Here is a 16,270-nt window from a genome sequence, read left to right as displayed (position 1 = left end):
GTATAATATGCTGTGCATGTGTGCTGAAAATTGAAAGAATATTAAAAACATCTAAATGAAAAAGCAAAAACACTACTTATTAATGTCTATGCAGAGCTACTGTTTGTATAAAGCAGCTTGAGTTAATGTGTTCATTTGCGTGACTTCGGCTGAGTTCACTTTTTGTTTTTTCTCTTGCTGTTCCTGGCTAACTACTTTAGGGGGCGGTATTCCTCATGGTGTGTTTCTGGAGTCAGGGGGTAACAAAGTTGGACTAACCCAGCACAGGCCAGGCGAGGAGGGCAGGCATGTGCCCCCTTGCTCCCCTGCTACCACGCCGCTAACTACCCTAAATAGTGTTAGCGAGAGGGCTAATAGTGCAGGCCCTCAAGGTCCTCCAAGTGCAATAAGTAAAGGCAAAGGGGGGAAGAGAGGCAGTATAACCTGGGCTCCTGAACCCAGCTGTGAGTTTGATCCTCATTCTGGTACAAATTCAGACCCCAAAATGGCCGGTGAACCTGGCACCAATTCGAACATCAAAATAGTCAATGAATCTTGCAGTAATGTAAACTACAAAATAGGCTCTAAACCTGACACCAATTCAATTACCAAATTAGGACTTGAATCTGGCACCAATTCAGACACTACAATGGGCACTGCACTTGGAACCAATTCAAACACCAAATCAAATGCTGAACCTGGTACAAATTCAAATGCTAACGCAAACACTTCAAGACACATGGCTGAGCAGGTTCCCCATCCTTCTGCTGATAGAGTAATGGAACCCATAACCAAACCGACAACTGAAGTGCTGGAAAAACGTAAGTCCTCAATAGACTCTTCTTCGGAGCAAGAGAGAAAACAAGAAAATGGAAGTGGGCGCAGAGGTTCAGGTGAGGAGATGGAGTGAGAGTCAGTTTCTTCCAATCAGTACTGACTCTATGGATGGCCGCATGTTTTCAGGTTTTCTCGGAGCTGAAATATCTTTTTTCTTCGTTCTGTTTGTTTTAGCTCTTCATCTATTTTCACTTGTTTGAATTTTTTTAAATGCATATACATACATAATATCAGTAATTAGTAAGTATGTCTGACTGCTTTGAATATTGGTTTTGCCGGTTTTGTTTTGAACACCTTCCTTAAAGGTCATAGGGATATATGATACCAACATAAGCACTTTCTGGCAATTGTCTAAAACAATTTTAAAGGCTTATTCCAACAGAGACAAAGGTGTCACAAAACCTACTTTTGTCTCTTTTAATGTAAAGTTAGTATATATATATATATATATATATATATATATATATATATATATATATATATATATATATATGATGTCAAGTGACAGATTTTTTTAGCATACAATTATGCTATAATACATTCCAGGCTTGTCACATTAGACTGTCTTTACTTACCTTTGTCAAATTTTCCAGTTAATGTTACTGGGCAATATATGACACATTATCACCATTATGTGACTGACATACCAGAAATATACTAAGCTACAAAGTCCACTGTCATGATATTCCAATCAATGTATCCCTGCCCAAAAGTGTCATGAACCAACGTGTGTCATTTACTGAATAATTCACAGGAGTTACAGTATAATTTGCTTTACAATTAATAACTGCCAAGATTTAATGAGTTAAGTAAAGTTTACTGATTTTTTTCACACTTCATCATATTGACTCATTGAGATCAAACACTTTACGTTAATTACTCTGTCTTTTATTAAGTTACTATATGGATTGGTGCATTTTTTCCCCTCACAGCATTTAGTCATGTTGTAGAGGAGTGGATAATTAAATATTTTCCAAAGGTAAGTTTGACTGTATAGTTGTTGTTTTTTGTAGTTAGTAGTAGTAGTTAGTTTTTGTTTTGCTAAACCTCTGATTATAACACCCTTCTTGCACACTTAGAGAAGTTTTCTTGTCACCTCCAGCTCACAGTGCACTTGCCACCCTTACTACTTCATGAAAAGGGTCCTGATGTTTTTCTGAAAAACATTTATTTCCTTGTACTATGTTAAGTAGGGCCATCAAATGAATGAACTGAGACAGAATGAACTGAGACATTTACTACACTTTACAAAAGGTACCATTATGATGGTTACTTAGCCAAATTGGACTACAGGCACTGGAATAAAGAGTAGGTTTGGGAAAATAATATAATCTTTATTATCATAACACAAGGAGTACCATATGATACAAATAACAAAACCTCCACATGGTCTATATTAGTGACTAAAATATTTCCTAAAGAGAACCTTACTTTCATCTGTCCAGACTAAGTTGTCAGTCTTTTTCTTGAATGAATCTTGACTTTCCTCTCAAATTCTAACTGTGGTCCTTCTTTAACCCAGCCTCCCCTGCTCCACCCTATGGCATTTCCGTGTTGGAGAGTGTAAGGGATTCTATGGTGCTGGCCTGGAAGCAGCCAACATTCATTGGTGGTGCTGACATCACTGGGTACTTTGTGGATTATCGTGAGGTCATCAGTGGAGTACCTGGAAAATGGCATGAGGCTAACATTAAGGCAGTCAGTGAGAGAGCCTACAGGGTAGGTCTACTGATGTTCTCTTGCATTCAAGACCAAAGCTTAAAAGATAGTGACTTGAATCCTACCATTTAGGTCATTCAGAATTTCTCTCTTTTTTTTCTCCACAGGTCTCTGATCTAAAGGAGAACATGTTCTACCAGTTCCAGGTTCGTGCTGCAAACATGGCTGGTGTTGGCATCCCATCTCTGCCTAGTCAGACCTTTAAATGTGAAGAGTGGACCATTGCTGTGCCAGGTGAGTGAGTGAGTGAGTGATTGAGTGTTTGTATGAGTGAGAATTTTATTACATTTATGGTTTTATAATCATCCTGTACTGGAGTTTATTTATTTATTCAGTTAAATATACTTATACACAGGTCCCCCACATGACCTTCAAGTCCTGGAAGTACGTAAGGACTCTTTGGTGTTGCTCTGGAAACCACCAGTGTACCAGGGTCGTGATGCGGTCAATGGCTATTACATTGATATCAAGGAGGCTGATGCAGATTTTGAGAAATGGAGAGGAGTCAATGAGAAAGCTACAAGCAAGACATACATGAAGGTCTGTGGGTGCACTAGATGTTTGAGATGTCCATGTTAACTGAAATATTATTAGTTTTAAATACAGTATGTGGGGTGTCGAGCTCTGAACTGGACCCAGTAACCCTTTTCTACAGTAGACAGAACCCATGGAGACACATTTGGCAGTAGATTCCACGCTGCAAGATGGTCTTTAAGTGACGTTAATTTTTCCACATTCTATTGGATGGAAATCATCAGATTTTCATTGCCCTGTGACAGCTCGCTGACCAGAGAACACTGAAAACTTGGGACAGCCTTGTTTTGGGGAGGCCCTACAGTAGTACTGGGGGTTAACTGCCCTAACAGCCTCAAGTCCCCTCATATGTCCCTCCGTTGCCACTCAGGATCGCTTCTTCTTTGTCTGCTTGGCCTTTATGTCCATTCTCAGATCAGGCCTATTAGCAGGCTGCGACTGTAGCCGCATACTTTTCTCTGTTTTTTTAAAGGGACAGAAAAGTAAAGAGATTTTTCTTTCTTTTTTTGTAAAGATAGAGAGGAAATAAAGAGTCTTTTTTGAGCGTTACACAAATGACCGATATGCAGTCTTGCTGAAGATAATAAGGCTGATGGCGCAGTTCACATGTGCCGTTTTTATATCACGCAACACGCTTAATTGCCAAATCACCTGATCACGGCAGGCCTATAAATAGGCATGATGTTACACACACTTCAGATACCGGTCATGCATGAGGGCACTTCCCACAGTGTGAAGCTCACGCAATGGTCCGGTTCCTTTGAAAGGGAACATATGGTTTCCAATTGAACTGTAAAATGTTCTACGATTTCATCCATAACAATGTTATACAGACTGATAAGCTCTAGCTCCCTTTAAAACTTTCCATCATCATTGTGATTGTTGTCATGGACTTTGTCTCAAATTAAAAACTTTAAGCTTACATTCAAAAGTAATTAAATTGAAAAATTATTTTGCAATCACAGAAATTAACAGAAAATCAAACCAACGCTGCAAAATTCAGAGGAACTTCAAAATTCCCTCAAAATTATCTCTTCGATTCACGTGCATAGAACATGAGTACAGCTAAAAGATCTCATTTAACAACAAACATCACTGCGAAAGACTGTGCAAAACAGTTTCATGCAACTGCAATTTTGTCAATTCAAGTAGCTTTCCACACAAAAGCACAAAAATATTCTGCAAGTTTACAAAAAAAAAACAACATCAAAATCAAGCATTTTTTGGGCAACAATCACAATCTGTGAAATCCTCTACAAAGTGTGTAATAGGAAAACCAGTTAGTGTTAGTACTCAATGACAATCTAGGCTAGTACATAAATATGCAATTTGAGACAAGCATTGTTTGTTTAGACGAGGAAAATGAATAGGAAATGTGTCCATTTTTATTGCTGAATTACGCAAGTGCTGTGTGTCAGGATTGTGAAAAGACTGAAATAACATATACCCCTGTGGCTTGTCTGAATATGAGCCCCATTAACATTTCAAAATATTAGCATACAAAATCCATCTTCAATATGTCTAATATTAATTTGTAAAATAAACAAAAAACACGATGAGATGGTGAGTTCCTCTTGTGACCCCATTTGTAAATCAAGCCCCTAGCTTGGGAACCCCTGGTGTAATCAGTGTATACAAGAACAAATTGACTGATGGTTTCACTTCCTCTTTCCAGATTAAGGACCTGAAAGAGGGAGTGTCTTATGTTTTCCGTGTACGAGCTCAGAACAAAGCTGGTGTGGGCAAAGCATCTGAAGAAACAGAGCCAGTGTTGGCTGAGACTAAACCAGGTACAATACAAGAGGAAGTATCGTTGTTTGGGCCTCAAAATGATCTATGAACATGTCATTTTCGGATGCTCGGATGCATTATACATTATTGGTATAATGTAACAAGAAAGCCAAGCAACAAAACAAAAGCAAGGAGTTAAGATTTGTCCTGATATTTGCATTGTTCTACTGAAGAAACCCTGGTAAATTTAGAAGACTCAACATGTTAACTAGAAAGAAAACTAAAATATATCAAACGAAACAAGAGAAACATGAGAATCACTTGAATTAAAATGCAAAATCAAACACAAAACAAAACATGTTGCTTTCTTATTCTTAGGAACTATGGAGTTGGTTGTGGATGTTGATGATGAAGGTGTGATTTCAATGAACTTCGAATGTCATAATCTCACTGCTGAATCCAAGTTCATCTGGTCCAAGAACTATGAGGAGATGAAAGACTCTAACCGTTTGACCATGGAGACCAAGGGCAACAAGTAAGTGTGTCTGGAGGTATTTCAGTCATCTTTCTTGCTGAAATATTGTTATGTTATTATTATTTTAAGTCATTTGTTCATACCTTAGAATAAACATAATTGCTTTTGTTGAAATGGATTATAAGATTATAAAAAGAGACCTCAATCATCCCATTCACCTTATCAAAATCTTAATTCTTTGCATTATTAGCAAGTTTTTCAAAAACTTTTAACCAAGGAACAAAAGATATACAAATATACTTAGAAAAGCCATAAAATATCAATAAATGCATAAACATATTTGACCCAATAAAATAGAAGCAAACACAGGATACTGAAACCACCCCAGACACAAGTACAGTATATCCCATTAAATCTGCTTAAAATGTGTAAACTAGCCTATAACTTTATATTCTTCTCTTTATGTATGTTAATTTAACTTCTGCAGGTCCAAAGCGATCTTTAACTCTCCTTCTGAGGAGGACCTGGGTATCTACTCCTGTGCTGTTACTCACACTGATGGAGTCTCTGCCAGCTACACCCTGACTGAGGAGGGTATGTTAACCTGTTGTACAATATTTAAGCCTACAATCCTGTGGTTAAAATGAACTAATCAAATGTGTATCCAAGTTGCCTTAAATGTTTTCAACCAAGAAGAGAATTTGGTGTCCATTTTTATGTTATGCAGTGGTGCCAAAAAGCTTAAAATGTTAATACCAAGAGTACATTTAAAGCATTTCCACAATCAGGTCAAACTATTTACAGAAGAGATTGGACTATGCCATTTCTGACACTGTTGAATTCTGTTGTTTATATTTTTAAAAAATGTAAATAGTATATCTGAAACAGTTGAAACAATGAACAATAACAATTTGAACCCATATCACTTAAATTGCAATTATTAAATTTGTGCTAAAAGTCATGAGTTCAAAATTCAAGCACTGCCAAGCTGCCACTGTTGGGCCCTTAACCCTCAAGTGCTCTGTTGTAGAAATGAGATAAATGTAAGTTGTTCTGGATAAGGGCATCTGCCAAATGCCATAAATGTAAATATTTCATAATGTCTTGGCTTATTAATTACATGTGAGGTAAGTTTGAAATTTAGGGAGTAATATTTTGACCCCTAGCTATTCATTTAACTCATTGTAATACTATTTATTCCATTATTATGAGGGTTGAGCTGGAACTGAGATTGTGCTCATATGTTATGACAGGCCTGAAGGAGCTGCTGAAGATCAGTCATGACCACAAATTCCCCAGTGAGTACTGGACTTCATTTTGTAGACTCCTCTTACAACACAACTACATAACTGCCTATTTTACAGAAGACCATTGATGCATCAGAATTCACCTACTTATATTATGCCCTAAAATTATGTACTCTTTTGGTGAAGAAAAAGTACATACTTTTGAGCGTGTAGCAAAAGAGCGTGCAATTACTGGGACATACGAACACGTCATGTAACAGAAGAGAATGTTGCTGCCTAGTTACGCACTCTGTCACCGTAAACAAACTCCTCGTTGTATTTCAACTTGTCTTCATTCATTATTCCTTATATAATTTATACTATATAATTTCATTTACCATTCTCTTGATTTCTTTTTCCACATTTCATTTACACCTCTCTAAAATGTGTTCTTGAATTCAGCAAAGCAAACAAAACTCACGAAACTTCCATCGGCGCAAGGGGTTGTGGGCAATATTAGCTGAAAAAGTGTCCATGGACCCACACTTTGAAAATCTACCGGAAAAAATAGACCATTCGGGTTCATTTGGGATACTCAGTTCGACATACTTCAATTTTGGACACACTAATTCTAATCTCGGATACTTTTTTGGATGGATGGTAGGTGAATTGGGATGCAACAAATGTATTCCAGGGATCTCGTTAAATTTTCTTCAGGGCACATCTACATTATATTTAAGTTTTTTATGTCTAGTGTATATGTCTGATCATTTCACAGTGAGATTAAATGTGTAATTATTCACTTGATCTAAATTGCAAAATCCAACTTGGCTTCTTAGTTTCCCACATCTCATCTGTACACTTCCTCTTTCCATTTTCTTTGTAGTTATTCCTCTGAAATCAGAGTTAGGTGTGCAGTTGTTAGAGAAAGGTAGGGTTCGTTTCTGGCTGCAGGCTGAGAAGATTTCTGCTAACGGCAAAGTTGAATATGTTTTCAATGACAACCTGATCTCTCAGGGGGAGGTGAGCAGACACAGTTCATGCACACACAGTTTTATTCACTGGAGATGTATGTATTTTTTCTGATATAAAGGACATCAGATTGATTTATTGGGTGAGGTAATCAGGTTGAGTGCTATGGAGGCACTCCTGTATGTATTCAAGAGTGTCTAATTGTCTGTTTCAGAAATATAAGATGAACTTTGATAAGAATACTGGTATCATTGAGATGTTTATGGAGTCACTGGGGAAAGAGGATGAAGGAACGTACACTTTCCAACTCCAGGATGGCAAAGCCACCAACCAGTCCAGCCTGGTACTTATAGGAGAAGGTACACACTCTCTAAACCCGTATCCCCCCCCCCCCCCTCCACTTTAACATCTTCAGCACTTTATCATATAAAGCAAATAAACAGGATTCATATTCTGTTTTTGCAGTTTTCAAACAATTGCAAAAAGAATCCGAGTTCCAGAGGAAAGAATGGCACAGGAAACAAGGTAAGCATTCACTAGAGAAAGAAGAAAAAAGGATCATGTGGCTCAGCACAGGATATGAGGGGTTTGTTTGTTTTTTCATTCAAGCTATCAAGAATGGGCAAGAATACAATTTATTACAGGCAAGTCAAGATTAAAGTCATAATAAATTAAACATAGAACTGCTGGTATGGATAATAGTAAGAAACAGGAAAATATGTGGCGTTGGTGTTGCACAATCATTTTCTAGCTTGAGCATAAATAGCAGTGGAGAACACACAAGACGGATGTCCTGAAAATTACCCTGATCAATTTAATATCATCTAAAAATCACAAAGTAATGTTTGATCAGTTAAACGTTAAAAACCTTACATTGGAAAAATATGAACAAACGTGTTAGACTCTCAATACACATTTTTAGACAAAAAAAATCTTCAAATGGTTTAAGTGTTCTTTGTATAGTTATGGGTTCATAGCTTCCTAAAAGGATTATACTTTGAGCCTTTTCTGACAGGGAAACACTCCCTTTTCTAGGGTTCTAGAAGCTTTGGGCTTACTTACGGAAGCCCTAAGGGGCCATGCATTATTTTTTTTCTTGTTTTCTCATGAAAACTAAGTCGTGATCGCGAGAAAACAACTTTTATGTCACGTCAGTCTCACAAGAAAATTAAGTCGTGATCGCGATTAGTTCCTTCACAGGGACAACAGAAGAACCATTGAGTATACACTGATGGTATGATGTGTTGGTTAATAAACCTTTAAAAACACTAGTATTTGATTGTTTGTGATGTTTTCAATGCTGATATTTATATAAAATATCAGCTAAAATATGTGTTTAAATACACTTTTACACTGAGAAGTGTGGATTCATTCTAATGACAGTTTTAAGCAGGCAAGTGGGTTTTTTAAGGCAGGAAAAATTATGCACATGGCAGGATAGGAAACAAAACAGAACTTAAATTTGCACTCCATTTCCATACTCTGGCATTCACATTTTGTGTGTTTTTGTGTGTGTTTAATCACTCTTTTGTTTCCCTTGCAGGTCCTCATTTTGTGGAGTATCTAAGTTACGAGGTCACACCCGAGTGCATTGTGAGACTGAAGTGCAAGGTGAGTATTTCATACTGTTCTGTTCAGTTCAGCACAATTACAATGTATGAAACTTTTCTAACTGTGTGTGTGTGTGTGTGTATGTGTGTGTGTGTGTGTATTTAAAAAGGTGGGTAACATGAAGAAGGACTCTGTAGCATTGTGGTATAAGGATGGAAGAGAGATAAAGGCCAGTGAGAAACTGGATTTCTCTGAGGGAGTGCTGACGCTGGAGATTACTAAGGTAAGACTACTTTTAGAAATCATATTTGTTGATGTATTCCATGTTTTTCCACAAATGATTCCATGGTTTTAACTGAATTATGAATCCTGGATACATAATTTAAGTGTGAGAATCTTGAAATCAGTTTCATTTTTTATCTCAGAACAGTCTTTTACTATGAGAGAAACATAATATTAATAACAATAACAAAAATAATATAATAGAGCATCCATTATAGGTATTTAAGAGCATTCTGCTAAATCTGCTGTTCCTTGCTTGTTTGTCATTGTGGTTATGAATGTGTGTATATTATATGTGATGCACAGCAAAAACAACTCTGTGAAACATCATGTTGTCTTTAGAGGTTCAATGTATAGATCAATTATGAATAATAAGCATTCTAGTGTTCTATGTAACACTATCATAGTTCAGTTTCTGACTGTCGGATGACTATCAAATTATACATTTTCATAGTCATTATTTTGTTCTCTTCTGTAATCGTATTAATATTACTCAATGAATGGTTCAGTTTATTTTTCCCTTCCATTATGTCTCTGTCTCTCTTAAATCTGTCATCCTTATGACGTGATCATATGTTTCAGTCTAAAAAGTTACACTGTGTGTGGGTGTGTGTGTGGGTGTGCGTGTGTGTATGTTATAGATCTCTAAGAAGGATGCGGGTGTGTATGAGGTGATTGTAAAGGATGACAGAGGCCAAGACAAATCCACACTTAACCTGACTGACCAAGGTGACTTGGGCTTTCGTTTTAAATATATGCATCACTTTCTCTCACTGTGGTTCTACATCATTGTGATGTAAATGATGTACCCAGACAATTTTTTTGACTCTCATTTTCAGGATTCAAGGACCTGATGAACCAAGTTTTCAGTGTTATTGGTGAGAGATTCTTTGTTTCTTATGAATGGAATTAATGACATTAACTAACTATTGAATTATTGTGATAGGTATGTTTAAAGTCAGATATAAACGGTGTGAACATCAAAGTCAAATAGTCATTGAATTGTCAGAATGAGTAATGAACTCTAAAAGTGAAATGCCACTGGTTTGGATTCTACACAACCACACATTAAGTCTTAGAATCTATTACACACTTCTGATTTACTGATAACGCCTCAACTTTCTGTGTTCACCTAAAACATATGGTTTGTGTTTGTCCAGCAAACTCTTCCACTCTACTGAAGATCCAGAGCACTGAGGAGGGCATCCGCCTGTACACATTCGTCAATTATTACAATGATGAACTGCTCGTCACCTGGCAACACAAGTATGTGTGTGTCTGATGTTTTAAGTTACTGTGTTTGTGGTTATGAATGACAAAGACAGAAGAAGTAATGGTTTCTGTGTGTTTGATGGTATACTTTCACAGTGTCTTGAATGTGGGTATTAACACACATTCTCATGTAGGGATTCTGCCATTGCCTTTACTGATCGAATTAAGAGTGGTGTGGTGGGTGAGCAGTTGTGGCTGCAGATCAGTGAACCAACAGAGAAAGACAAGGGCAAGTATGCCATCGAGTTCTTTGATGGGAAAGGAGGACTGAAGAGGACAATAGAGCTGGCTGGACAAGGTAACCACACACACACACACACACACACACACACACACACACACAGACACGCAATTATACTACACTATAAGCTTTTTGGTGAACCACTACACTTATTTTACAATGTTGTTTTTTCTGTTTTCATAATTACAGCATATGATGATGCTTATGCAGAATTCCAGCGACTGAAGTAAGTCAATCAATATATCCTGTAATGGTTTAACTTACTATAATGTGGATGCGTATTTGATTCATCTGTTTTACCTTTCCCTTTCTCCTGTAACTTTCTTGTATGCTTACAGAGCTGCTGCCATTGCAGAACGAAGTAAGTACATGTATATGTGCAAACACCTGCACTAAAATATACACACACATACAGAGTCTCAGCTCTGCTGAGGAGTGAACACATGTCTAATGCATTTCTTGTCTTCTTCAGATCGGGCTCGTGTGGCAGGCGGTTTGCCTGATGTAGTAACCATCCAGGAGGGCAAGGTACAAACTCCGTGCAACTACATGTTACATTCATGTTTTTCTAACATCAGCCTTTATTCTAAAAATAATCATTATTCTAAAAATCAGTCTTTATTCTAAAATCAGTCGTTATTCTAAAAATAGTCATTATTCTAAGATTAGACATTAATGTGAAATCAGTCATTATTCTAAAATCAGTCATGATTCTAAAATCAATCATTATTCTAAAATCAATCATTATTCTAAAAATCAGTCTTTATTCTAAAATCAGTCGTTATTCTAAAAATAGTCATTATTCTAAAATTAGGTATTATTGTAAAATTAGTCTTTATTCTAAAATTAGACATTGTTGTAAAATCAGTCGTTATTCCAAAATCAGTCATTATTCTAAAATCAGTTATTCTAAAATCAATCATTATTCTAAAATTAGCCATTATTGTAAAATCAGGCTTTATTCGAAAATCAGACATTATTGTAAAATCGGTCGTTATTCCAAAATCAGTAGTTATTCTAAAATCAGTCGTTATTCTAAAATCAGTCTTTATTCTAAAATTAGTCATTATACTAAAATTTGTCATTATTTTAACCCTTGTATTATATTGAAAAAAAGTTGGCCATAGATGTTATGGGTCAAAATGACTTCCACAGTTTAAATACACACAAAATAACAACAAAGAACAGCTTAAAACAGTAAACCTTTATTATGGCTTGTCAGAGACTACAAAAAGAAGAAATATGAGAACATATATTATGATATATAAACTATATTTAGTTGTTTTTAATGTATTTAACTGTATTTAACTTTTTTTTACCACTTGACTATTTATTAAACATTTTCTTTCTCAGGAACTGTGAAACTGTGTCTTGTTACTGTAATGTAAAGATTTTTTATTTACCTAAATAGGCTGTTGCAAAATAAACTCTGTGCTTTGGAAGTTTCAGATCCTGTAGAGATGATTTCACCCCTTTGCCCCAACAATTACTCTGTACATGATGAGCACAAAGTAACGGTGTGGTTTCTGCAGATGTATTTACTGCACTGTACACATGTGGTGCTGGTTTTAGTCTTTTTCTGAGGGGGCAGACCTGGCATATTTTCTGTTTCTTACCAACACCTGTATCCATTGAATCCATCTCTTGGAAATATGAGAAAGCACCCTTTCACCCACACAGGGCAGTGAGAACAAGACATAAAAGGGAAGGCTTGGGGGGCTTTATTTGTACAAGGTTGAGAACCTCTGATGTAAATCATATGCTATAAGCCTTCACAGTCAACAGATCGCAATCTAATTAAACATCAGTGGCAGATTTTGGAGCAACATGCTAACAAGCACTCTCCACCAACTAAGGAAGTGAATATCTTTTGGACGAGTGTTCATCCCTCCAGTACACTTCCAGAGACTTGAAGAATCTGTGCCAAAGTGTATTAAATCTGTTCAGGTGTCTCAGGATGGCCCAACACCTTGCTCAGCCTCATGAAAATGTTTTTTTCCAAGCCTAGTTCTACAGATAACCTTCAATGGTTTCCCTAGCTGAAGCTGAAGAGGGATCCACAGTGTGTAGCTACAACTACATGTTCATATGTTCATATGTTTCTATGATATTTGATTTTGTCTATACAGGTGCATCTCGAAAAAAAATAGAATATCGTGGAAAAGTTTAAAAAAAAATCGGAATTTAATTCAAAAAGTTTGACATTTCTCAGGTTGACATTTCTAATATTTTGAGATACTGGCTTTTTTATTTCCATTAGCTGTAAGCCATAATCATCAAGAGTAAAACAAAAAAAAGAGGCTTGAAATATTTGACTTTATGTGTAATGAATCTAGAATATATGAAAGTTCCACTTTTTGAGTTAAATTACGGGAAAAAAACTAACTTTTCCACGATATTGTAATTTTTTTAGATGCACCTGTAAATCAAAAATTTGCCATGGTTTGCCCCTGACAAATATAAAAACTAACAATGTCATCTTGACATCTCTCCTCCAGGCCCTGAATCTGACATGTAATATCTCGGGAGACCCCGTGCCTGAGGTGACCTGGCTGAAGAACGAGAGAGAGATGGTGTCTGACGACCACTATGTCCTCAAGTTCGAGTCTGGCAAGTTTGCCAGCTTCACCATCACCACCGTGAACACAAGTGACTCGGGAAAATACAGCATCTTGGTGAAGAACAAGTACGGCACAGAGAGCGGCGACTTCACCGTAAGTGTCTTCATCCCTGACGACATGCCTGTCAAGAAAAAGTAGAAAACAACAAACACAACTGGGATTGCAATAAAAAGCAAGAAAATATGTACAAGGGTTGAGACTAACAGAACCAGTTAATAAATGCCTTCTTAAAAGTGAATTATAATATTTTAACATTATACTAGCAAGCATACAAAAAGCCTCCATTACAGCCAGGTGGTCAGCTGTCTAGGGGTATTTTCACTTTGGAGAGTGTTACAGAATGGTGCTAAAATATGTTATAGGTTGAAAATGAAAAATAAAAGAAACTCTTGGTCCAATTGTTTTCCCAAACCTCCACATTAGTCCCCCAGAATGACATGTAGAAAAACTGTTAGCAGTGCTTTATAATGCTTTATTATATGTATAAGGTTAATAATGCTTGGTAAAGTCATGCTGTATGGCTGAGGTTACCTTAATCAATATTCAGTATTTAGAAGTTCCCATAATCAGGATTCTACAGCTAATTACCATGAAGTGCCCTCATTAACTGAATCTGGAACCTTTCCTAGTGGCATCACTGAACTTCAGTCTCAAAAACCTTATCTATTGTGTGATCTAACTCAGGACTAGAGCAGCACTTTAGTTTTAGTCAATTATTATGTTGTGTGTGAATTGATTTATTGTAAAAGACCTGCAACACTGATGTGAGCATGAAAGCTTAGGTATGAAGAGAAAGTGAGCTCTCTGAATATATTTAGTTAGGAATACTTCTATCATATGTCATTGAAGTGTCATGTCATTAATAAATCACTGCATGTTAATTACGGTTACACATCCTGACACGTTTGAGTGGATATAACATCCTTTCCCGAGTCTGCATCACAAACTTCACCTCTTCCTGGACACTGCATAGAAATTGTGAGATCACGTATCACTGTGTTAATGTTTTGGCACCATTTCTTGTGTCACTCCAAGATGATGACGTCGTTGTCCTGTTCCAAATAAACAGAGTACATATTCCCTCACTTCCCTCTCTGTGTCTCTCATTCACTTTGCTCTCCTCCACTTCTGTACTCATCCACTTCACTCTCATCCCTCACTCATGCTCCTGCACCTGCTGTGGATGAAGTTCCTTCCCATGGATCCCTGTGTTGTATCAAAACCATACAGTCACTCTCTCACACACACATTCTCAGCCTAACTTACACACACACACACACACACACACACACACACACTCAAGAGAAAATACACAGAATAAGAAATTTTTAATTCAGTAATGTCATGCGGTGTACAGCAATGATCTAATTTGCTCCAATATTGTAATAATTATGACTTCTCTGGCTTTTCTTTTGTCTAATGCAGTGGTCACCAACCCTCTTCCTTGAGATCCACATTCCTGCATGTGTCATCTCCAACCAAAATATAACACACCTGTTTTAGTTGATCAAGAACTTTTTAAGGCAGTGATTACATGGTCAGATGGGCATGGCTATGGATGGAGCTAAAGTCTTCAGGATGGTAAATCTCCAGGAATGGGGTTGGTGACCACGGGTCTAATGACAAATTTTTGGAACCACGATAAGACATTTTTCACAGTAAAAAAAATATCATGGCCTTCAAAATATGTTACAGATGACATTCAAATGACTTTTCCATTCTAACACTTCTCAACATTATACATAATTTACTCCAGAATATACAGGTGATAAGTATATCATTAGTACATATAATAAGGTCAACCCATCTTATTTAAAACTTGCAATGGTTTGCCACCAGGTGTGGAAAAAGTCCAGAGAAACTGTACTTAAGTAAAGGTATGGGTACTCTACTCACTTACTAGTAGAAGCATTGAGACAAAGATCTACTTGAGTGAAAGTCAAATTTGTAAGCATATTAAACATTCAAGAGTAGCAGTAAATATTTTTGACTGACCAAAAATTTCATGATGCAGACATGATTTATTGATTTATTTTTACTAATTAGCATACCAACTCTCTTAAAATTAATGCTACATTGGCATTAACAGCAAAACAAACCGGCTAGCAAATTTACCAAATCTAAAGCTAACTTACCTCAACATGCTTCTTTAGATTTTATGGCAAATGGCCTTTGCCAAAATAGGGTAGTTGTGCACGGTTTCATTTGACGTTGATGTGAATTGATTTTAAACACATTTTAAAAAGCGATAGCAGCTGTGCAGGAGAAAAATAGACAGAAAAAAATGTTATGACATTTGAGATTTTTTAATGAGTACTTTGAAGGTTGAAATGAAAATGGAGAAATGAAAATGAAAAAGGAGGGGAAAACAGTGTACAAGAAGTATAAAACTGTTTAGCTTCAATAATACTTGACTAAATTATTACTCAAATATTTTCTAACCTTGCTTTGACACATAACAGTAAACTCATGTGGTGCATCCACAATATGCATCATAAACTAGTATTACTAACGTATTTATGATGACTCTTATAGGACATCTAGTAAACCTTTCCTTTCATAAAAATGCCCACATTTCTGCCATTTGTTATATGATATAAGGACCTTTTCTAGGAGGCACAAGGGTGAAAAACAACCATTCAAGGTAAGCAAATAAGTAACTCAGTTTTCATGAGTTTAACATGTTGAGCTGTTACAGTTATCTTAAGAAGATCAGCATTTACCTGCATCTAGTACCTGCATTTCACCTGCATCTTAAAACCCTGTTTAAAACCTGGCTGTCATTGTTAAACTTATTTCAATCAACATACATAAACCAGGTTGTAACAAA

The 16,270-nt window shown here is 36.5% G+C and overlaps 1 protein-coding gene across 2 annotated transcripts in view; it reads left to right on the top strand.

The window, feature by feature from the left end:
- Nucleotides 1–16,270, top strand: part of myom1b (myomesin 1b) — a 40,745-nt gene that overhangs the window by 21,107 nt on the left and 3,368 nt on the right. The window contains exons 19-38 of one of the 2 annotated variants that reach the window (XM_053628726.1): nucleotides 2,339–2,535; nucleotides 2,643–2,769; nucleotides 2,891–3,075; nucleotides 4,745–4,859; nucleotides 5,179–5,335; nucleotides 5,763–5,869; nucleotides 6,529–6,573; nucleotides 7,388–7,524; nucleotides 7,688–7,832; nucleotides 7,939–7,998; nucleotides 9,017–9,084; nucleotides 9,194–9,307; nucleotides 9,948–10,035; nucleotides 10,146–10,184; nucleotides 10,467–10,572; nucleotides 10,713–10,876; nucleotides 11,009–11,045; nucleotides 11,158–11,180; nucleotides 11,292–11,347; nucleotides 13,318–13,533. In XM_053628726.1, coding sequence (XP_053484701.1) covers nucleotides 2,339–2,535; nucleotides 2,643–2,769; nucleotides 2,891–3,075; nucleotides 4,745–4,859; nucleotides 5,179–5,335; nucleotides 5,763–5,869; nucleotides 6,529–6,573; nucleotides 7,388–7,524; nucleotides 7,688–7,832; nucleotides 7,939–7,998; nucleotides 9,017–9,084; nucleotides 9,194–9,307; nucleotides 9,948–10,035; nucleotides 10,146–10,184; nucleotides 10,467–10,572; nucleotides 10,713–10,876; nucleotides 11,009–11,045; nucleotides 11,158–11,180; nucleotides 11,292–11,347; nucleotides 13,318–13,533 — 2,186 coding nt within the window. Of the gene's footprint in view, nucleotides 1–2,338; nucleotides 2,536–2,642; nucleotides 2,770–2,890; nucleotides 3,076–4,744; nucleotides 4,860–5,178; nucleotides 5,336–5,762; nucleotides 5,870–6,528; nucleotides 6,574–7,387; nucleotides 7,525–7,687; nucleotides 7,833–7,938; nucleotides 7,999–9,016; nucleotides 9,085–9,193; nucleotides 9,308–9,947; nucleotides 10,036–10,145; nucleotides 10,185–10,466; nucleotides 10,573–10,712; nucleotides 10,877–11,008; nucleotides 11,046–11,157; nucleotides 11,181–11,291; nucleotides 11,348–13,317; nucleotides 14,658–16,270 lie in introns of those variants that run through there. The other variant, XM_053628727.1, reaches the window with a different exon arrangement.

This window comes from Ictalurus furcatus, chromosome 7 (assembly GCF_023375685.1).
Source record: "Ictalurus furcatus strain D&B chromosome 7, Billie_1.0, whole genome shotgun sequence".
Classification (NCBI taxonomy): domain Eukaryota; kingdom Metazoa; phylum Chordata; class Actinopteri; order Siluriformes; family Ictaluridae; genus Ictalurus; species Ictalurus furcatus.
This window is presented reverse-complemented; position numbering and strand designations above follow the sequence as displayed.